Source organism: Saimiri boliviensis, chromosome 13 (genome assembly GCF_048565385.1).
Source record: "Saimiri boliviensis isolate mSaiBol1 chromosome 13, mSaiBol1.pri, whole genome shotgun sequence".
NCBI classification, from domain to species: Eukaryota; Metazoa; Chordata; class Mammalia; order Primates; family Cebidae; genus Saimiri; species Saimiri boliviensis.
In genome coordinates, this window is record NC_133461.1 from 59474493 (window position 1) to 59497285 (window position 22793).

At 36.8% G+C, this 22793-nt stretch overlaps 1 protein-coding gene across 1 annotated transcript in view; it reads left to right on the forward strand.

The window, feature by feature from the left end:
• SMCHD1 (structural maintenance of chromosomes flexible hinge domain containing 1) overlaps positions 1-22793 on the forward strand; it is a 159524-nt gene that overhangs the window by 42896 nt on the left and 93835 nt on the right. The window contains exons 8-17 of the mRNA XM_003924806.4: positions 1673-1839; positions 3888-3978; positions 4699-4909; positions 7713-7833; positions 7909-8092; positions 11101-11295; positions 13089-13202; positions 13751-13857; positions 16362-16444; positions 16603-16716. Coding sequence (XP_003924855.3) covers positions 1673-1839; positions 3888-3978; positions 4699-4909; positions 7713-7833; positions 7909-8092; positions 11101-11295; positions 13089-13202; positions 13751-13857; positions 16362-16444; positions 16603-16716 — 1387 coding nt within the window. The remainder of the gene's footprint in view (positions 1-1672; positions 1840-3887; positions 3979-4698; positions 4910-7712; positions 7834-7908; positions 8093-11100; positions 11296-13088; positions 13203-13750; positions 13858-16361; positions 16445-16602; positions 16717-22793) is intronic.

The window sequence follows — 22793 nt, forward strand, 5'->3', positions numbered from 1 at the left end:
ATTTATCCATTGGTATACACAGTGTCCTATTTATCTTGAACCTATCTTCCTCAGGCCCAAGTTGAGGCATAGGGCTTACAGAAGATGCTTGATAAATATTTGGATAATGAATTTGCATCATTAGTAAATTCTGACTAATTTACTGACTCAAAGTGTATCAAGTGTTATTTGTATATATTGTAGCTGTGTTATTAGTAATTTAATGTGTAGAGATGCATTAGAATGGTTTTGTAGAGTTATAGTCTTAAGGGTTTTTTTTTAATCAGAAATTTTAGAATTTGGTAGACATTCTAAAAGAACTACAGCAGTTTTTAATTAAGCAAGTAATCACACATACTTATTTTTGAAAGTCAACTAATCTTTTAGATAGAATAGTCTGTATTTTTATTTCCACAGTTTTAAAATGTATATAGCAACATACACGGTAGAAATAGTCTCCTGTCACTTAAGGACAGGGATGCTTTCTGAGAAATGTGTCATTAGGTTATTTTGTTGCTATGTGAACATAGAGTGTACTTACACAAACGTAGATGGCATGGCTTACTACACACCTCAGCTGAATGGTGTAGCATACTGCTCCTAGTCTGCAAATTTGTACAGCTTATTACTGTAGGCAGTTGTAACAGAATGGCAAATGTTTGTGTAGCTAAATATATCTAAACATAAAAAGGTACAGTAATTGTATAATACTGTATTATCATCTGGGACCACTGCAGTCAATTGTTAATAGAAATGTTATTATGTGCCATATGACTGCACATGAATACACACACACACACACACACACACACAAAATTTATTTTTTTGAGACAGACTTTCATGCTTGTTGCCCAGGCTGGAGTGCAGTGGTGCAATCTTGGCTCACTGCAACCTCTGCCTCCCAGGTTAAAGTGATTCTCCTGCCTCAGCCTCCCTAGTAGCTGGGATTATAGACACTTACCACCATGCTTGACTAATTTTATGTTTTTAATAGAGATGGAGTTTCACCATGTTGGCCAGGCTGGTCTCTAACTCCTGACCTCAAGTGATCTACCTACTTTGGACTCCCAAAGTGCTGGGATTACAGGCGTGAGCTACCACGCCTGGCCTGCAGTTTTTTAAAACATAGGTTCATGCTACACATTGAGAAGTTTGTAATTTTATCCTCAAATTCCCCTACCACTTTCCTTCCATAAGCTTCATATATTCTCTGAAAGTGGGTTGGTGTCCAGGATAATTTTACTTTTAAAAATAGTGTGTTTGGGCTTAGCTAGCTGGGTCCAGCCTGCCCCGTAGTTTTCTTGAACATGGAGGGCTGGGCATTGGTTCTGACCAAGTTAAGTGGTAGATTTCCCAAGCAAGGATTCATTCCACCCTATGGTAAGTGTCCTCAATTTTTAAGACGTTTTAAAACTCAGTATTTGTATTTACCTTTTCTTTTATGATTCTAAAATTGGTTTAGCATTGTAAGAGGGTGCTTTTTATGCATGCCAGGTTAGCAGTATGTGTGAAAGTTCTCTTGTCTTCACAGTGTTGTCACACACTCAGCCAGTTTGTTGTATTGTACCAGTTTCCTCCAGAAGTTTTTCTGAAGCCTATTTGTGAAACTCCAAGTAAATCACGTTAAAATTTGATGCAATAGCTATTTGTATAATTAAAATTTAATCTGTTGTATTTCTCTTCACTCCTGTAGCCCTCTGATTCTGGTCACATTACAAATGATGATGAAAGATTTCTACATCACCTTATCATAGAGGAGAAGGAAAAAGATAGCTTTACTGCTGTGGTTATCACAGGGGTACAACCAGAACATATACAGTACTTGAAAAATTATTTCCATCTTTGGACACGACAGTTAGCGTAAGTAATTATATTTGGCTTAGGAAATGTTGCTACTTAACTTTTCTAAGACAGAAAATAATACAGATACATTGAGGCCTCTTTGGTATCCTTTTTGCTTGTCTCATTTTCTTCCCATCAGTATTATTCAGTACTCTGTTGTTGTTATTGAAACAGCTCTCTATTTGTTCTGTAAATATTTATAGATCACCTCTAGTATACTGAACATTATTTGAGGAACAGGATTTTTACAATATTATAAAATTAAAAATGAACTTCACAACTTGTCAAATTGAGGACTATATCACTTCCACAACCCCATTTTGTGCTGCCTTTCCATAGCCCTGTCATAATCTTCCATACCACGTATATATATAATTTTTTTTGTTAAATTCACTGCTGTATTTCCAGTGTTTTCTGGAAGAATACTTGCTACATGGTAGATGCTCAAATTGTTTATCAAGTGAATGAATGCATTAAGCCTATTAAAATAAAAAATATATATACATTGTGCCTATATGACATTAGTACCAAAAATAATTGTTTATTCCAGCAAAACTTGTAGGAACTGTGTATCCCATTAGACCAAATCAGAGGAGTAGTTATTTAATGGCTCTAAAATTATTTTTTATAGCTGTGTGATACATATGGTTTACTGGATTGTTTCCCTTATTTGCATTAGTCTGAATTACTGAGACTTGCAAAATCGGTACCTCTGCACAAAATTTATATTTTAAAAATGTATCTTTTTACATTTACCCAAAAGGCTATTACTCTTGAGAGTCTCAATTTTATACATAGATGTGCAGTAGCAGAATTTTAGTTTTGTCTTTTTTTTTTTTTTTTTTTGGAAAATAAATTTGATTTTAGGAATACTTCTTGAATATTTCTGTTTATCATTGCTGTTACCCAAGGTATTTAAATAGGACATTGCAGTTTTCTTCTTTAAGTACATATTTTGTTAGCTATTTTATAGTTATAGTTTCTTTTTACTGAAGGAACTCTGGACATTAACACATAAGTAAAATATACTTTGGCTCTAACAAAGAAGGATTATGAGGAAATATTGCAAATTTCTATTTCACAGATACAGGCATGATTATTTTATAATCTTGAGTAATACTATCAAAATATAATCTTTTTTAACCTTTACTTAAAAAATAAAGAGGCATTGATTTCCAAAGTGTTGATTTTCAGTGAAATGATGTCAAATTTATTAGTTTTGTTTTTGAAATGTTGAGGTAAGGTTGTCTCAGTGCTATAGGAGAGGAGAGATGAATATTCTAGAATAGGGGTCCCCAATCCACTGCTTGTGAACTGGTACCCATCTGCGGCCTGTTAGGAACCAGGCCCCACAGTGAGTGGCAGGCAAATGAGTGAACCATTACTGCCTGGCTCTGCCTTCTGTCAGATCAGAGGCAGCACTTGATTTTTCTCAGGAGCATGAACCCTAATGTGAACTATGCATGTGAGGCATCTGGGTTGCATGCTCCTTATGAGGCTAATGCCTGATGATCTAAGGTGGATTCATCGCAAACCACCCGCCTCAACTCTCATCCCTAGAAAAATTGTCTTCCACGAAACTGGTTTTGGTGCCAAAAGGACTGGGGACTGCTGTTCTAAAATGATATTCTCATATTGAGATTAGATATCTAATCGAGTTTACCCCCAATAATTGAATCCTTTCTGGCACATACCTGGCAAGTAGAATTATAGACTCTTGCTGTCTAGTTTATATTTATTTGATGAATTATTCCTCTTAGAAATATAAAGTGTATGGTGTTTGAAGTTGGAAAGGCCTGGGTTGAAGCCCATGGCTCCCTAACTCTATTCTGTGATGTCAGATAAATTATATATACTCCTTGTACCCCAGGTTCTGTATCTGTAAAATGAGATGTAATAATACCTGCATCTCAGTTGTTTTTACCATTTAAAAAAAATGGAATACCTATTTTAAAATGCTTAATAAAGTGCTTGATACCTAGTAAATAGTGTTAAAATTTTTTTGATGGAAGATTACATTAACTATATTGTTATATGAATTAAAAGTATATTCTTCTCTATTTTAGGCATATCTATCATTACTATATTCATGGCCCAAAAGGAAATGAAATACGAACATCAAAAGAAGTTGGACCTTTCAACAACATTGATATTGAAGTAAGAGAAAAATCCATCTTAAAATATTAAAAATTATGAGATATATGTTCCAGTCTCAAATGACTTGGGATAATAAAAAACACATGATAATTAGACAACTTCTCTCTCCTTGTTTTTTACCAAACTGTTTTCATTGTTTGATATCCAGCTAAAGAGATTACAGTATTCCTGTATTTAAAAAAATAGATGTATTTTTCTTGAGCCTTTATTTACTGTAGTGCTTGGTTCATCTTTTTTTGTCTCTCTTCTGTAGAGATATGCGTTGTTACTAAACATCAATCATCTCTTGAAGCATGGAGGAGATAATGTAGCTCTCCTTTTGTTTGTAGAAGTTATATGGTGGTGACAAGATTTAGCAGCACAGAGCATCTGAGTGTTGGATTCTCAGTATCCTAACCCACATGTTAGAATTTCACATAGAATATTGTCCCACTTCCTACCTCTAGCAAGAAATCTTGAATTAAATGTACTCATGACTTATCTTTCCTTTGGCTCTGATTTGCCGTTTCTTTGCTTACATTAGATTTTTTAGTAGTATGTTCCTTATCGAGATGCTACTTAAAGCTATTTAACTCATATATAAATACGTATATTTCATTAAGCTAGATTATTACTTGTAAAAATAAACATAATTTTTATTTATTCTGTTGTTGAATCATAGCTGAGAACAAAAGTAAAGTTACCATAGAATTTAATTATTTTTGTTCATTTTTATTTTAGATTTCTATGTTTGAAAAAGGGAAGGCACCTAAGATTGTCAACCTAAGGGAAATACAAGATGACATGCAGACGTTGTATATAAACACAGCAGCTGATAGTTTTGAGTTCAAGGCTCATGTTGAAGGAGACGGTGTAGTGGAAGGAATTATCCGTTATCATCCATTCTTATATGATAGAGAAACTTACCCTGACGATCCATGTTTTCCATCAAGTAGGTTAATCTGTTTTCTTAGTTATAAAATATGAAGTTGTGATTTAGGACAGTGATTTTTTTAAATGATTATCAGTTAGGCTGTTAAAGTTAGCTAAATAAATATTAAATTTTTTTTCTTATGCAAGTCTTAGGTTGTTAGGTATTTGTAATTTTTCATTTCTAGATGAATAAATCTTTAATGAACTATTAGTTCTATTACAAAACTAAACTTTTAGATATGTATACATGTTCATCATTTATATGTTCTCTCTGTTGTCTTCTCTTTATCCTTCTTGTAGTTTTATACTTTATGCCATCATATCTTCAGCTTTTTCTTTATGCTTTCTGATTTTGTTGTATTTTAGAAAGGCTTTTTACACCTCAGGATGATATAAATCTATAGCTTTTTTGTTTTCATTGTCATTTTATGGTAATGCATCTGTGTTTTCCTTTTTTATATGTAGGGTGAGGTCGGGTTTTATTTATTTATTTATTTTTTATTTTTTATTTTTTTGAGATGGAGTTTCACTCTTGTTACCCAGGCTGGAGTGCAATGGTGTGATCTCGGCTCACCGCAACCTCCGCCTCCTGGGTTCAGGCAATTCTCCTGCCTCAGCCTCCCGAGTAGCTGGGATTACAGGCACGCACCACCATACCCAGCTAATTTTTTGTATTTTTAGTAGAGACAGGGTTTCACCATGGTGACCATGATGGTCTTGATTTCTTGACCTTGTGATCTGCCCACCTCAACCTCCCAAAGTGCTGGGATTACAGGCGTGAGCCACCATGCCCAGCCCTATTTATTTATTTAAATTTTTGAGTGATAGGGTCTTGGCATGTTGCTCAGGCTGGTCTTGAACTACTGTCCTGAAACAATCCTCCTGCCTTGGCCTCCCAGAGTACTAGGATTGCACGTGTGAACCACCATACCCGGCTTAGTAAATTTTTTTTTTTTTTTTTTTTTTTTGTTTGGTAGAGGGATAGGAATTTAACAATATTTTCTATGTGGTATTTGGTTTCTTAGTACTAGTTATTGAATATTATAATTTACCCAATAGTTAGACATATTGCTTTTATAATATAAAGTTTCCATAAGTACATAGGTCTAGATTCTTTATTGTAAGGTACTGTTTTATATTTTATATATGAGTAATGATACTGTCTTGCAGCTTTATCTTGTAATTTGATATCTTTGGGTCAAAACATTTTCACTGTTGTTCCTTTTTGAGAATAGTATTATAAACTTTTGCTCTCTAAATAATTTTGGAATCAGCTTCGTACATTCACTTAAAATAATCCTAGTGGGATTATTGGGGTTGCATTGAATTTATAGATTAACAATGTTAAACTTTTTCATTCAGAATACTTAGTATATTCTTAGTTTTGTAGGGTCTGCAACCAGATTTCCTGATTTGAATCCCATCTTTGCTGCTTCCTATAGAACAAACTACTCCCTACCTTAGTTTCCTTATCTGGGAAATGGGTAGTTCGTACCTCATAGGGTTGTTGTGAAGAACAAATTATAAAACTGGGCACCTTCTTAGAATAGTGCTCGCCACTATTTAGTAGTGCTCCTGTTCAGTGCATGTTGTTACTCAATGGCTCCATTGACCTTTTTGTTTTTGTTTTGGAGACAAAGTCTTGCGTTGTCACCCAGAATGAAGAGCAGTGGTGTAATCGAGGCTCACTGCAGTCTTTACCTCCTGGGTTCAAGAAGTTCTTGTGGCTCAGCCTCACAAGTAACTGGGACTACAGGTGCCCATTACCATGCCAGGCTAATCTTTTGTATTTTATTAGAGACATGGTTTTGTCATACTGCCCAGGGTGGTGTCTGAGCTCAGGCAGTCCTCCCACCTCAGCCTCCCAAAGTGCTAGGATTACAAGCATGAGCCACTGTGTCTGGCCATCTCTGACCTCTTAAATTTGCTATTTCCAATTTTTGTGTGCTAATAGACAAAAAGATATAAAGTTTTTCAAATGCTATCTTAAAAGAAGAGCCATTAAGTTGAGTGATCAATCAGAGGGATTCTCCTCTAAGAGAAAAGTGATTTTGTTTGATTGAAAGGATTATATAAGAGACTTCTTATGAGGGCTTTTGGGGAGAAGGTTTTATTTTAGGTGGATGAACTCTAATACCAGGTTAGCTGAGGTGTTAATATGTCAGGATCATGTTGTTTAATCCTAATTTATCTGGATATATGAGAGTGGGTTGCTAATAAACATAATGTTATAGACAACTGTGCTAATTAATCCTCTTGATGCGTAGTAACATATCTTAAAATTCTGTGTACATTTTTTCATGATTACCTGAATCTGAAGATGAAATAATTTCTAAAAAGTAAACTTAATTTTAGCATCATTCACTAATTTGTCCAAACTAGGTAAACTTGCTGCTATTAGATGTCATAGATTTCTCAGGTGATTTTCTTGTTAACATACTAGTTCTGATAAAATTGTGAAACTGTTTTAGATAAAGGATTTAAGCTCCTGTATTTGTAGGAAAGAGGGATTTTGCTATAGGGATAATAATCTTTTTGGATGTAAGACTCTTTTAACCCTATGAATAGGTTTTAAAGATGACAGGCCCAGCAGCTAGTATAATACTTTTAACAGATTGGTTTGTATATAAGTAATTACTGACTTTTAAATGACAGACACCATTGGTAATGTGGAACCACTTTGGAAAACTGCCTTTTTATGGGCAGAGTATAAAACTACTTTTAGGTTTATAGAATGAAACTTGAAAGATTATATGTGTTTGTTTCATTATTTCTCGCATTTTAGCAATAAACATTTTGTTCCATTTGCGCTTTTGATCTAGAATTAAAAGATGAAGATGATGATGATGATTGTTTCATACTTGAGAAAGCAGCTAGAGGGAAAAGGCCTATTTTTGAATGTTTTTGGAATGGACGATTAATACCATATACATCAGTTGAAGAGTAAGTTTGATTTTTGCTGAAATTATATTTTTACAACCTAATTTTTTTATTAACTAACATTTTGTTCTGTTTAAGCTTTGACTGGTGTACTCCTCCTAAGAAGAGAGGGCTTGCACCAATTGAATGCTACAATAGAATATCTGGTGCATTATTCACTAATGACAAATTCCAGGTCAGCACAAATAAACTGACGTTTATGGATCTTGAGCTAAAATTGAAAGATAAGAACACTCTTTTTACAAGGATTTTAAATGGACAGGTATGATTTTTAAATACAAAGTTCTGGATATTTGCAAGTGTTTTATTTTTATGTAAAAGATAATAGCACTGTAGGTTTTATTGATATTTTGCATCAAAAGACTATGATGTATAAATATTTTATGAGCCGCAAGTGTTCACATTACTAAAAAATTTTAAACAAATTAGACTAGGTTGGGATGGGATTTAGAATTTACATATCTTTATTAGTTTGTTTGTTTATTTGTTTGTTTAAGACAGAATTTCGCTCTGTCGCCAAAGCTGGAGTGCAGTGGTGCAGTCTTGACTTACTGCAACCTCTGCCTTCTGGGTTCAGGGTATTCTCCCTCCTCAGCCTCCTGAGTAGCTGGGACTACAGGCACATGCCACCATACCTGGCTAATTTTTGTACTTTTAGTAGAGATGGGGTTTTACCATGTTGGCAAGGCTGGTTTCGAACTCCTGACCTCAGGCGATCCACCCACTTCAGCCTCCTAAACTGCTGGGATTACAGGTGTGAACCACCTTGCCTGGCCAAGATCTTAATATTAAGCCCTTGACATAGTAGAAGCCACAGAAGCATCTTAATGAGAACATGTATGAACAGTTGTACTTCTTTTAAAGTATTTATTTGTAGATTAATAACCTAATTGTGCAATTTTTAGCTAGTCTTGAGGGTAAAACTGTGAAGTACTTTGAGCTAAAAGATGGTTTGAAGTTGATCAGTATTAAAATACATGCATCGATTAATATAAAAAGAATGATTCCACTTTGAAATTTGTTAAAAAGTTGAGTGTAACTAGCATGCTAGTATATGCACAGACCTCAGAAATTTTTACTTGATACTATTCTTTCAGTAGTTTAATGTTGAATTACCAAGAAATAGATGATTTTATTATCAACTTATTGCTGGGCAATGAATATAATGCATAGTGAATAGTATTTATAGTCAGTCATTCCTATAAGATGTTGAAATTAATTTTGCTATTATGGAGATTCTGAATCATAGATTAGGATACTTTTATTCACTGAGAAAGGTCTTATCAAAATAAGTTACTATTCAGTTATAATACACATAGAATTCATTTATAATATGGTGTTCATTATCCAACTTTTATTGCGCAGTGGGTCTTTTCAAAAGCTATCCATAATAAGTTAATTCTATTCCTTTGTTACACTGTACTTTTAAAATATGTATTTTCTAATTTTGAAAAATTCAAGCTGGGTATGATGGTTCACACCTGTAATCCTGGCTAATTGAGAGGCTGAGGCAGGAGGATGACTTGAGGCCAGGAGTTCAAGACCAGCCTGGGCAATATAGTGATACTCCCTCTCTATAAAAAATAAAGAAAGAAAGAAAAGAAATGTTCAAGTACATAGAAAAGTTGAAAGAATAGCCGGGCTCGGTGGCTCACACCTGTAATCCCAGCACTTTGGGAGGCCGAGGCGGGTGGATCATGAGGTCAAGAGATAGAGACCATCCTGGTCAACATGGTGAAACCCCATGTCTACTAAAAATACAAAAATTAGCTGGGCATGGTGGCACGTGCCTGTAATCCCATCTACTCAGGAGGCTGAGGCAGGAGAATTGCCTAAACCCAGGAAGTGGAAGTTGCAGTGAGCCAAGATTGCGCCATTGCCCTCCAGCCTGGGTAACAAGAGTGAAACTCCGTCTCAGAAAAGAAAAGAAAAGTTGAAAGAATATTATAAAATGAATGTCAGCATACTCTTCCCTAGATTAACTGCCACCTTGATATGCCTACTGAATTGTACATTGACTGTTATTGAGTGTCTGGAATTAGTGCATCTGGTAATTTGTTTGGTTGATAGTGAATCCATCCTGAGAGTGTTAGAAGTGCAGTTTAACAATTTGGTAGTCAGACTTTGTGATTCCTAGTTAATAATTTAATATCCATGCCAAGACGACAAACTGACAACAATGATTTGCTGATTTAGAAAAGAGTTGGTACCTAGGTATAGGAATAAGGGCAGCAGCAATTTCCTGGAAATTGTATACCATTTTGGATATATGAGTCTTTACGACGTATATATATTTCTTATTAATATAACTTTAAAATATCAAATTTATTAATAAACTAAGAGTATTTCTTGACAGCAGGCTTCAGAAACTTTGCCTGAAATTATTTTTAATTTTGCCTTTCTTTTGGAAATGGTTTATTATGGTGTAAAGTATATTAGAAGGAAAGGAGTTCGGTAACTTTACAGACTACCCCCTGAAAGATGTAATGGGGAGACTGTCTTACCTCCTCATTGTCCTAGAGGCAGGCATCAAACAAGTGTACAGCAGCTTATGCTTGAACACAAATTTCTGCATTCTCTTTCAACAGGGTGAAGAACTGTTGGCAAAAATACATCTTCTTAAGTATTATTAGGAAACACTTGATTTTTATAGTTTGAGTTTATTTTTTGGGTAGGCTATATATATATAATAGAAGATTGTAAAGTACATTTTGCGTAACAGTGTTTCTCAACCTTTTTTTCATTATCACCCTCATAAGGAGTCTTTTCTGTTATCTGTTTCTCAATTGCTTCTCCCAATGAAATTTTACTACTGCAGATTTACTATCTGTTGTTTATATATTGTATTCATGGTTATAGAGTGCTTGATACACAACGAGATTTTTATCCTCCCATTGAGACTGTGGTTTACAGTGAAAAGGCTTCCACTTACCCCTTTTCTGGAGCTAGCTAGTTCTCCTCCTAGGCAGCAAGGGTTCATCAGTTTTTAGTGTATCCTAGGACTTAAAGGAGGAAAGAAAGGTTTTATTGTTGGCATTGACCACTGAGACCTTCGTTCTAAGAATGATACCAAATTTTTCTTCTTTGATAATGCTTTTGTTTGAAATATTCTAAATGTGTACAGGGAAAGGATCTAGCATAATATTTAATTTTCTATTAGGTTTTCTGAGTTGGGGTATATGAAAGGAAAAATGAAATGAGTGACAAATGTTTATGGTTATATTTATTTACTAGTAGATTTATTTCATAAAACATTTTAAAATTCAACAGGAACAACGAATGAAAATTGACAGAGAATTTGCTTTATGGCTGAAGGACTGTCATGAAAAGTATGATAAACAAATAAAATTTACACTTTTTAAGGGAACAATTACACGTCCTGATCTCCCTTCTAAAAAGCAAGGTCCCTGGGCAACATATGCAGCAATAGAATGGGATGGAAAGATATACAAAGCAGGACAGCTGGTAGGTTTAACTTATTTTCACTTTTTTCTCATTATATTTAATTTAATTTAAAACACATGCAAAATCACACGTATAGAAAATAAGCTATTTTTTAGAATTGCTTTTTCTTCCCATTTTCACATTTCATGGAAAACGTTTATCCAAACTCTTAACAGGCCTGTTTGACATCAGTGTCTTCCATCATCTCTAAGGAAATTTAACTTATTTTTAGATTGAATTTTTAGTAGAATTTGAGACCAAATTAGATGTATTAGAATTTAATAACAGTAACAATAAACAATACAAGTATTGGCGCCTCAGGAGCCAGGTAAGAATGAAAAGGACAAACCGATTTTAAATTACATAATTTATTATAGTATTAAAAAAAACTATTGCCAGAGGCTCAATTAACAAAGTTTTATTGTTTCCTAAACTAAACTTTACTCACATGGAGATCTGTGTTTTATGTTTGTTTGCTTGCTTTTTAATGTAATGTGTGAAGTACTGATTTTTAAATACTTTTTTGTCAAGCCTCTGCTAACAGTAAGTTAACACACCTTTTGACTGTGTGGTGGAGAATTCAGAGATCTAGGAGATGTACTTTGTTCTTGGGGATATTATGTACTAACAGTGGAGATACTGTAAGCATAAATAATAGGTAAGAAGGGGATAAGTGCAATGAAAAGAGAGGATTAATAGTGTTTTGGCAGGTTAGAAGGAAAGGAGAGGATTTTTTGATTTTTTTTTTTTTTTTTTTTTTTTTTTGGTTGATGTGGGTTGGAAGAAGAGAGCAGATCATTAAATACTTTGGGAAAAAGTAGCATTTGTGTGGACCTTGAAGGGGGTAGAGGCTCAGGTTTACACAAATAATTACAAGGTAGAAGGCTGTCTGTTCTCTCCATAAATGAGAGATAACATCATATATTTAAAGCTGTAGAACTAGATGAGATCACCTATACTTGGTGAGAATAGCTAAAGAGAGAAAGGATTGAGCCTGGAGCTTTCCCAGCACTTAGGGGTTAGCATGAAAGTGAGGAGCTGGCAGAGGAGACTGACAGGGATAAGCTGGTGAGATAGAAGGAAAATAGCAAAATATGGCATCCCTGAAACCAAGTGAAGAGTTTCAAGAAGAAAGGAGTGATCATTTTTATCAAATGCTTATGGTGATGGAGTAGAATGCTTTCTAGAATATAATCTGAGCATAGGGATGTGCATAGGTAACGTGCAGAAAAACAGCAAGTAGTAAAAGCTGGCTTGTCCTGCTGCCTATTTTATGTATGAAGAGAAATAGTTTAGAAATGAGGCTAGAAAGGTAGGTTGGGGATAAACTCTTGTAGTCCTTGTTGGGAATTTCTGAATCGGAGTAGTGGAAATTTCCCTTAGATTTTTTAAGCCAAGTAAGGAGAAGAAATACGAGCTGATTTATTTGAAAAATAATTTTAATTTGTCAAAGTTTACAAATAGCTGTTCATAGTCTGAGAACAGAATTTTATGGGGGAAAAAGGTTTCAGGTATATTGGCATTCATAAGAACTGAGTTTGAAGGAATTATGGACTTTTAAGATACATGCTTAATTCTAACATCTTTGTGTAAAGAAGTTGCTATATTTTTATGATGATTTGTTAAGTACAGAACTTCAAAAATACAATTTTATTTGAAGATAGAGTGCTGCTTTCATTCGTTTTTCTAATGCTGGTTACCAAGGTTTTTTCCTTTGTGATAAAAGAGTTCTTTGAAAATATTATTATTAAGCCTATTTCTCTTAGTAAATCTTAATACTGAAGCTTTTTTTTTTTTTCTTAACTAAATATTAGGTCAAGACAATCAAGACACTTCCCCTCTTTTATGGAAGCATACTAAGATTTTTTCTTTATGGTGATCATGATGGAGATGTATACGCTACAGGAGGAGAGGTTCAAATTGCAATGGTAAGACAGCAAATAATAAAAAACACTGATAGTTTCTTGGTGTCACTTACTTTTGCATAATTGTTAAGATACAGATATTTTGTTTGTGACTGGTTTTCCATTGTATAAAGTGGTTGTAGTTTTTGTGTGGATGTTTATGTGTCATAGTTGATGTTTTTAATAATCTGTACAATTTAACATCATATGCTCGGTTTTTGTAAACATACATTACAACTAGTTACCACATTAATTTTATAAAGTCATATTTCCTCTATGGCCCACAAACTAGTAAACATTGGAACCAGAATTCTATCTCAGGAATGAGTAACTACAAAACTGGAGTGGTTTTTTTCCCTATATCATGCTTTCTTATTAATATTTGATATATTACAACTATAGAGGTTATGTAAAAAACAAACACTGTGGTGTAATGTAAGAATAGCTATTGTGATTTATCTACTTAATTAGGATAAAATATATTTCTTTGGAAGAAACAAATGGGTATTTGTTTTTATTACAGCTAGATTTAAGTCGTTTTCTTTGAAATGTCGGTAAATTTATTTATTCAGGAACCTCAGGCACTATATGATGAAGTAAAAACAGTACCAATTGCAAAGCTGGATAGGACAGTTGCTGAGAAAGCTGTTAAAAAATATGTAGAAGATGAAATGGCAAGGTAAGCTACATTTCAAGATGCATGACAAAAATAAGAAAAATTGAAAAGAATTGTGCTTTTAAATATTATTGAGTAAGCCGGGCTCGGTGGCTCAAGCCTGTAATCCCAGCACTTTGGGAGGCCAAGGCAGGTGGATCGCGAGGTCAAGAGATCGAGACCATCCTGGTCAACATGGTGAAACCCCGTCTCTACTAAAAATACAAAAAATTAGCTGGGCATGGTGGCGCGTGCCTGTAATCCCAGCTACTCAGGAGGCTGAGGCAGGAGAATTGCCTGAACAAGGAGGCGGAGGTTGCGGTGAGCCGAGATCGCGCCATTGCACTCCAGCCTGGGTAACAAAAGCGAAACTCCGTCTCAAAAAAAAAAATATTATTGAGTATGTCATTTACTCTGCTGTTAGGGCATTTGTAGTCTTAGATATTGTACCTATTAAGCTGAACTTCTTAAAAAAATTAAGAGGTCTAGTTATACAAACAGAATTCTGCATTTTTTTTTTGTAGACAAGGAAATTTTTTTTTTTTTTTTTTTTTTTTGAGACGGAGTTTCGCTTTTGTTACCCAGGCTGGAGTGCAATGGCGCGATCTTGGCTCACCGCAACCTCCGCCTCCTGGTTCAGGCAATTCTCCTGCCTCTGCCTCCTGAGTAGCTGGGATTACAGGCACGTGCCACCATGCCCAGCTAATTTTTTGTATTTTTAGTAGAGACGGGGTTTCACCATGTTGACCAGGATAGTCTCGATCTCTTGACCTCAGGATCCACCCGCCTTGGCCTCCCAAAGTGCTGGGATTACAGGCTTGAGCCACCGCGCCCGGCCGGAAATCTTATGTATCTAAAGTATCACTTTTATAGGCACTATGATTAAGATGTTTTAAAAAAAAGTACTCAGTTTGGCCTACAACTAGAATATTACAGTACCTGCTGAGAGGTAAAGATGAGTGTATTAGTTCATTTTCACACTGCTATAAAGATACTACCTGAAACTTGACAATTTATAAAGAAAGGAGGTTTAATTGACTCAGTTGTGCATAGCTTGGGAGGCCTCAGGAATCTTATAATTGTGACATAAGGGGAAGGGCAAGCAAGGCGTGCCTTACATGGGCAGCAGAAGAGAGAGAGGGAGGAAGGAAATGCCAAACACTTTAAAAATCATCAACTCTCCTGAGAACTCACTCACTATCAAGAGAACAGCATGGGGTAAACCATTCCCATGATCCAGTCACCTACCACCAGGTCCCTCCCTTGACACCTGGGGATTAGAATTCGAGATGAAATTTGGTTGGGGACACAGAACCAAACCTTATCAACAAGCTTCTCCTCCTCCCCCTCCCCCCATCCCCCCTCCCTCCACCTCCTTCTCCCTCCCCCTCCTCCCCTCCTCCTCCTCCCCCCTCCTCCCCTCCTCCTCCTCCCCCTTCCTCCCCCCTCCTCTCCCCTCCTCCCCCCTCCTCTCCCCTCCTCTCCCCTCCTCCCCGCTTCCTTCTCCTCCTCCTCCTCCTCCTCCTCCTCCTCCTCCTCCTCCGCCTCCGCCTCCGCCTCCGCCACCGCCTTCCTTCTTTTTTTTTTTTTTTTTTTTTTTTTTTTGAGACGGAGTTTCACTCTTGTTACCCAGGCTGGAGTGCAATGGCGTGATCTCAGCTCACACAACCTCCGCCTCCTGGGTTCAGGCAATTATCCTGCCTCAGCCTCCTGAGTAGCTGGGATTACAGGCACGTGCCACCATACCCAGCTAATGTTTTGTATTTTTAGTAGAGACAGGGTTTCACCATGTTGACCAGGATGGTCTCGATCTCTTGACCTCGTGATCCACCTGCTTCAGCCTCCCAAAGTGCTGGGATTACAGGCTTGAGCCACCGCATCCGGCCCCAGAGTTTCTTTCTTGTTGCCCATGCTGGAGTGCAGTGGTGGCATCTCGGCTTACTGCAACCTGCACCTCCTGGGTTCAAGTGGTTCTCCTGCCTCAGCTTCCCGAGTAGCTGGGATTATAGGTATGCGCCACCGTGCCCGGCTAGTTTTGTATTTTGAGTAGAGACAGGATTTCTCCACTTTGGTCAGGTTGGTCTCAAACTCCTGACCTCAGGTGATCTGCCTGCCTCAACCTCCCAAAGTGCTAGGATTACAGGTGTGAGCCACTGCACCCAACCAGAAAATGGCTTTTCTTCTTGTATAGCCAGTGACACAATCATTTTGATTCTTACTGAATTTTAATTCTTAGAGGTTATTCTATCTTCTGAAGGTAATTTGTACTATAAACAAATAGAAAAATCATAAAACTTGACAGTTCCTGGCTCTTAATTCCAAAAGGTTTGCATTTTTTTTTTTTCCAGTAACCACAGGAATGGTTAGGGCAGAAAAAAATTTTACATGATTAATCATAAAGAGTTCCAGATTTAACCTTTTAAAATATATCAGCAATAAATATTTAAGTTTCTGATAACTTGTATCTTTTTACTTGAGATCATAATTAAGAAAATTTGTGGAACATTAATATACTGGTTTCATAACAGGCTCCCTGACAGATTATCAGTAACTTGGCCTGAAGGGGATGAATTATTGCCCAATGAGATTAGACCTGCTGGAACCCCTATTGGTATGTTTGTTTATTTTTCTCCAAAAAAAGTGCTTTTCTTTTGTCCTACATTTCCAATATGTGAAAGCTTAGGAAATACTAAAATGCAATGGGAAGATTTGGCAGATTCAGCAAATTCTTTGGGTGTAATGAAGATACTTTTAATTTTTGACTCATAGGTGCATTAAGAATTGAAATACTGAATAAAAAAGGGGAAGCAATGCAAAAGCTTCCAGGAACAAGTCATGGAGGGTCAAAGAAACTCCTGGTTGAGCTCAAAGTTATTTTACATTGTAAGTATACAAAGTAATTTAGATCTTTAATATTGTTTAAAAAAATATCAACTTAAGTATTTTCATATAATTATTGATGACCTAGCAATCTGATAGGCACAGCAAATTTTATTAAAGTTGGTAATTTAAGGAATGTTATGAATAGCTCATTTTCTTGGTGGATTTTTTCTAAGGTTGTTTTAAAAAAATACTTTATCTTGAATTTTTTCAAAATTTATCAAGAGGCATTACCACTATCCATCTAAAGAATTTTTTCATCATTTAAAAGTGAAACGCTGTAATAATAACTCTTCATCACTCCTTTCTCCCTGCCCTAGTAACTACTTTTTTACTTTCTATCTCTTAATTTGGCTATTTTAGATACCTCATAAAAATGGAATTATATTTGTTCTTTGTATCCGACTTATTTCACTTAGCAGAGTGTGTAGGTAACTGTGGGCTAAAGTAAAGATACGATACCTATATGTAGAGGAATTTGCAGTAGGAATTTGGATAAGCATATATGTATTATTACAGTTCTGGGAGTCAGTTTCACTGGACTAAAATTAAGGTGTCTTCAGGACTGCATTTTTTCCTGGAGGCTCTAGATGAACCTTGCCTTTTGTGCCTTTTAGAAGTTACTGTCACTGGGCTTGGTGGCACAGGCCTATAGTCCCAGCTTCTTGGAAGGCTGAGGCAGGAGAATTGCTTGAGCCCAGAAGTTTGAGGCTACAGTGAGCTATTATCATGCCTGGGTGATAAAGTGAGACCCTGTCTCTAAAAAATTAAATAAATAAGCTGCATAGAAGCCACTCTCATTCCTTTGTCTTCAAAGCCAGCAGTACAGCACCTTCCATAACCTTCCTCCTCCTATTTTTAACACACATACATATTTTTTAATAAAATAAATGTAACAAAATGTATCAAGTGGCATTACCAGTATCCATCTAAATGTTTTCATAATTTCAAACTGAAATTCTATAATAATAACTCTTCATCACTCCTTTCTCCTTGCCCTGGTAACTACTTTTTTACTTTCTGTCTCTGAATTTGACTATTTTAGGTACCTCATAAAAGTGGAATTATATTTGTTCTTTGTGTCTGGCTTATTTCACTTACCATAGTGTGTCAGAAAAAGGTTGAATAATATTCTTGTGTGTGTATATATATATATTTATATATATATATATATATATATTTACCATATTTTGTTTATCCATTTGTCTATTGTGAAGAATGCTCTTGTGAACGTTGGTATATAAATATTTCTTTGAGTCTCTGCTTTTCTTCCTTTTAGATATATTCCCAAAAGTGGACTTGCTGGATTACATAAAAATTATTGATTTATTGAGAAACTACCATACTGTTTTCCACAGTGGTTGCCCCATCGTACATTGCCACCAGCAATGCACAAAGGTTCCAGTTTCTCTGTATCACCCACACTTGTTATATCCTGTGGGTTTTATTGTGTGTGGGGTGGAAAATAGCCATCCTAACAGATAGGAAGTGGTATCTTACTGTGTTTTTTTAAACCTAGTTTATTGAGAGTTTTTAGCATAAAAGGCTATTGAATTTTGTAGAAGGCCTTCTCTGCATCTGTTGAAATAATCATGTAGCTTTTGTCTTTGGTTCTGTTTATGTGATGGATTACATTTATTGATTTGCGTATGTTGAACCAGCCTTGCATCCAGGGGATGAAGCCAACTTTATCGTGATGGATAAGCTTTTTGATGTGCTGTGGGATTCGGTTTGCCAGTATTTTATTGAGGATTTTCACATCAGTGTTCATCAGGGATATGATATTTTCTTTTGTAGTTGTGTCTCTGCCAGGTTTTGGGATCAGGATGATGCTGGCCTCATAAAATGAGTTAGAGAGGATTCCCTCTTTTTGTATTGTTTGGAATAGTTTCAGAAGGAATGCTACCAGCTCCTCTTTGTACATCTGATAGAATTCTGGTTGGTAGGCTTTTAATTGCTGCCTCAATTTCAGACCTTGTTATTGGTCTATTTAGGGATTTGACTTCTTCCTGGTTTAGTCTTGGGAGGGTGTATATGTGTCCAGGAATTTATCCATTTCTTCTAGATTTACTGGTTTATTTGCATAGAGGTATTTACAGTATTCTCTGATGGTAGTTTATATTTCTGTGGGATTGGTGGTGATATCCCCTTTATCATTTTTTATTGCATCTATTTGATTCTTCTCTTTTTCTTCGTTAGTCTGGCTAACGGTCTATCTATTCTGTTGATCTTTTCAAAAACCAGCTCCTGGATTCATTGATTTTTTGAAGGGTTTTTTTGTGTCTCTTATCTCCTTCACTTCTGCTCTGATCTTAGTTATTTCTTGTCTTCTGCTAGCTTTTGAATTTGTTTATTCTTGCTTCTCTAGTTCTTTTAATCGTGATGTTAGGGTGTCAATTTTAGATCTTTACTCCTTTCTCTTGTGGGCATTTAGTGCTATAAACTTCCCTCTAGACACTGCTTTAAATGTGTCCCAGAGATTCTGGTATGTTATGTCTTTGTTCTCATTGGTTTCAAAGAACATCTTTATTTCTGCCTTCATTTCATTATTTATCCAGTAGTCATTCAGGTGCAGGTTGTTCAGTTTCTATGTAGTTGTGCGGTTTTGAGTGAGTTTCTTAATCCTAAATTCTAATTTGATTGCACTGTGGTCTGAGAGACTGTTACAATTTCCATTCTTTTGCATTTGCTGATGAGTGTTTTACTTTTAATTGTGGTCGGTTTTAGAATAAGTGGGATGTAGTGCTGACAAGAATGTATATTTTGTTGATTTTGGCTGGAGAGTCTGTTAGGTCCGCTTGGTTCAGATCTGAGTTCAAGTCCTGGATATTTTTATTAATTTTCTGTCTCGTCGATCTGTCGAATATTGACAGTGGAGTGTTAAAGTCTCCCACTGTTTTATTGTGTGGGCATCTAAGTTTCTTTGTAGGTCTCTAATAACTTGCCTTATGAATCTGGGTGCTCCTGTATTGGGTGCATATATATTTGATAGCTCTTTTTGTTGCATTGATCCCTTTACTATTATGTATGCCCTTCTTTATCTCTTTTGATCTTTGTTGGTTTAAAGTCAGTTTTATCAAAGAGTAGGATTGTACTCCCTGCTTTCTTTTGCTTTCCATTTGCTTGGTAAGTATTCCTTCGTCCCTTTATTTTGAGCCTATGTGTGTCTTTGCACATGAGATGATTCTCCTGAATACAGCACACTGATCCGTCTTGACTCTATTCAATTTGCCAGTCTGTGTCTTTTTAATTGGGGCATTTAGCCCATTTACATTTAAGGTTAATATTATGTGTGAATTTGATCCTGCCATTATGATGCTAGCTGGTTATTTTGACTGTTAGTTGATGCAGTTTCTTCATAGTGTCAGTGGTCTTTACAATTTGATATGTTTTTGCAGTGACTGGTACTGGTTGTTCCTTTCCATATTTAGTGCTTCCTTCAGGAGCTCTTGTAAGGCAGGCCTGGTGGTGACCAAATCTCTCAGCAGTTGCTTGTTCATAAAGGATTTTATTTCTCCTTTGCTTATGAAGCTCAATTTGGCTGGATATGAAATTTTGGGTTGAAAATTCTTTAAGAATGTTGAATATTGGCCCCCATTCTCTTCTACCAAGAGATCCACTGTGAATTTGATGAGCTTCCCTTTATGGGTAACCTGACCTTTCTCTCTGGCTGCCCTTAGCATTTTTTCCTTCATTTCAACCCTAGTGAATCTTATGATTATGTGTCTTGGGGTTCCTCTTCTTGAGAAGTATCCTTGTGGTGTTCTCTGTATTTCCTGAATTTGAATGTTGGCCTGCCTTGCTAGGTTGGGGAAGTTCTCCTGGATATTATCCTGAAGAGTGTTTTCCAACTTGGTTTCATTCTCCCTGTCACTTTCAGGTACAGCAATCAAACATAGATTTGATCTTTTCACATAATCCTGTATTTCTTGGAAGCTTTGTTCATTTCTTTTCACTAATCTTGTCTTCTTGTTTTATTTCATTGAGCTGATCTTAAATCTATGATATCCTTTCTTCTGCTGGATCAATTTGGAATCTATTGAAACTTGTGTATGCTTCATGAAGTTCATGTGCTGTATTTTTCAGCTCCATCAGGTCATTTATGTTCTTCTCTAAACTGGTTATTCTAGTTAGCATTTCATCTAACCTTTTTACAAAGTTCTTAGCTTCCTTGCATTGGATTAGAACATGCTCTTTTAACTTGGAGAAGTTTCTTATTACTCACCTTCTGAAGCCTGCTTCTGTCAATTCATCAAACTCATTCTCTGTCCAGTTTTGTTCCCTTGCTGGTAAGGAGTTGTGATCCCTTGGAGGAGAAGAGGTGTTCTGGTTTTTGGAATTTTCAGCCTTTTTGGGCTTGTTTCTTCCCCGCTTTGTGTATATATCTTCCTTTGGTCTTTGAAGCCTGTGAACTTTGGATGAGATCTTTGAGTGGGTATCTTTTTCTGTTGATATTGCAACTATTTCTTTCTGTTTGTTAGTTTTCCTTCTCATAGTAGGCCCCTCTGCTGCAGAGGGAGGTCCACTCCAGACCCTGCTTGCCTGGGAATCACCAGCAGGGGCTGCAGAACAGCAAAGATTGCTGCCTGTTCCTTCCTCTGGTAGCTTCATCCCAGAAGCATACCTGCTAGAAGTCAGCCAGAGCTCTCATGTACGAGGTGTCTGTCAGCCTCTACTGGAAGTTGTCTACCAGTCAGGATACACAGGATCAAGGATCCCCTTGAGGAGGCAGTCTGTTCCTTATCAGAGCTCAAGCACTGTGCTGGTAGATCTGCGGCTGTCTTTAGAGCTGCCAGGCAGGGACGTTTAAATCTGCTGAAGCTGTACCCATAACCACCTCTTTTCCTAGGTGCTCTGTCCTGGGAAGATTGGGGCTTTATTTTTAAGTCCCTGACAGGCTGATGCCTTTTTTCAGAGATGCCCTGCCCCCGGTGAGGAGGGAGTCTAGTGACACAGTCTGCTTGCAGAGGCCTTGCTGAACTCCCGTGGGCTCCACCTAGGTCATACTTCCTGGTGACTTTGTTTACACGGTGATGTTAAAACTGCCTACTCAAATGTCAGCAATGGTAACTGCACCTCCCCACCCCTTGCCCCCTCCAGCTGGAACATGCCAGGTCAAGCTCAGACTGCTGTGCTCGCTGCGAGAATTTCAAGCCAGTGGATCTTTGCTGGTCTTTGTCGGGGTGGGACCCACTGAGCCAGATCACTTGGCTCCCTGGCTTCAGCCCTCTTTCCAAGGGAGCAAACAGTTCTGTCTCGCTGGTGTCCCAGGAGCCACTGGGGTATGAAAATAAAACTGCTGCTGCCAGCTCAGTGTCTTCCCAAACAGCTGCCCAGTTTTGTGCTGGAAACCCAGGGCTCCAATGTTGTAGGCACCAGAGGGAATCTCCTGGTCTGTGCGTTGTGAAGACCTTGGGGAAAGCACAGTATCTGGGCTGGAGTGCAAGGGACAGCCTCTAATGGCTTCCCTTGGCTAGGAGAGGGAGTTCCCTGGCCCCTTATGCTTCCCGGGTGAGGAAGTGCCCCATCCTTCTTCATCTCACCCTCCTTGAGCTGCACCCACTGTCCAACCAGTCCTAGTGAGATGAACTAGGTACGTCAGTTGGAAATGCAGAGATCACCTGTCTTTTGCATTGATCTCGCTGGGAGCTGTTCACTGGAGCTACTCCTAGTCAGCCATCTTGCCAGCAATCTAAAAGTTTTCAATTTTGAAAAACAATTGGTCTCTTTTTTTTCATTGCCTGTGCTTTTGGTGTCTTATCCAAGAGACTGTTGCTAAATCCCGTGTTATGAAGCTTTTCCTGAATGTTTTTGCCTTACAGATTTTATAGTTTTAGCTCAATGGTTACTACTTTGATCCATTTGATGTTAACTTTTGTATATGGTTAACTTCTTTTTATATGGAAAACTTTGCCTGTAGATACCCAGTTTTTCCAGCACCATTTGTCAAAAAGGCTATCCTTTCTCTGTTGAATTGTTTTAGCATACTTGTTGAAAGTCAGCTGTCCACATATGTGAGAGTTTATTTCTGGGCTCCCTGTTCCCTAGTCTGTCTGTCTGTCCATATGCCAGTACTGCAC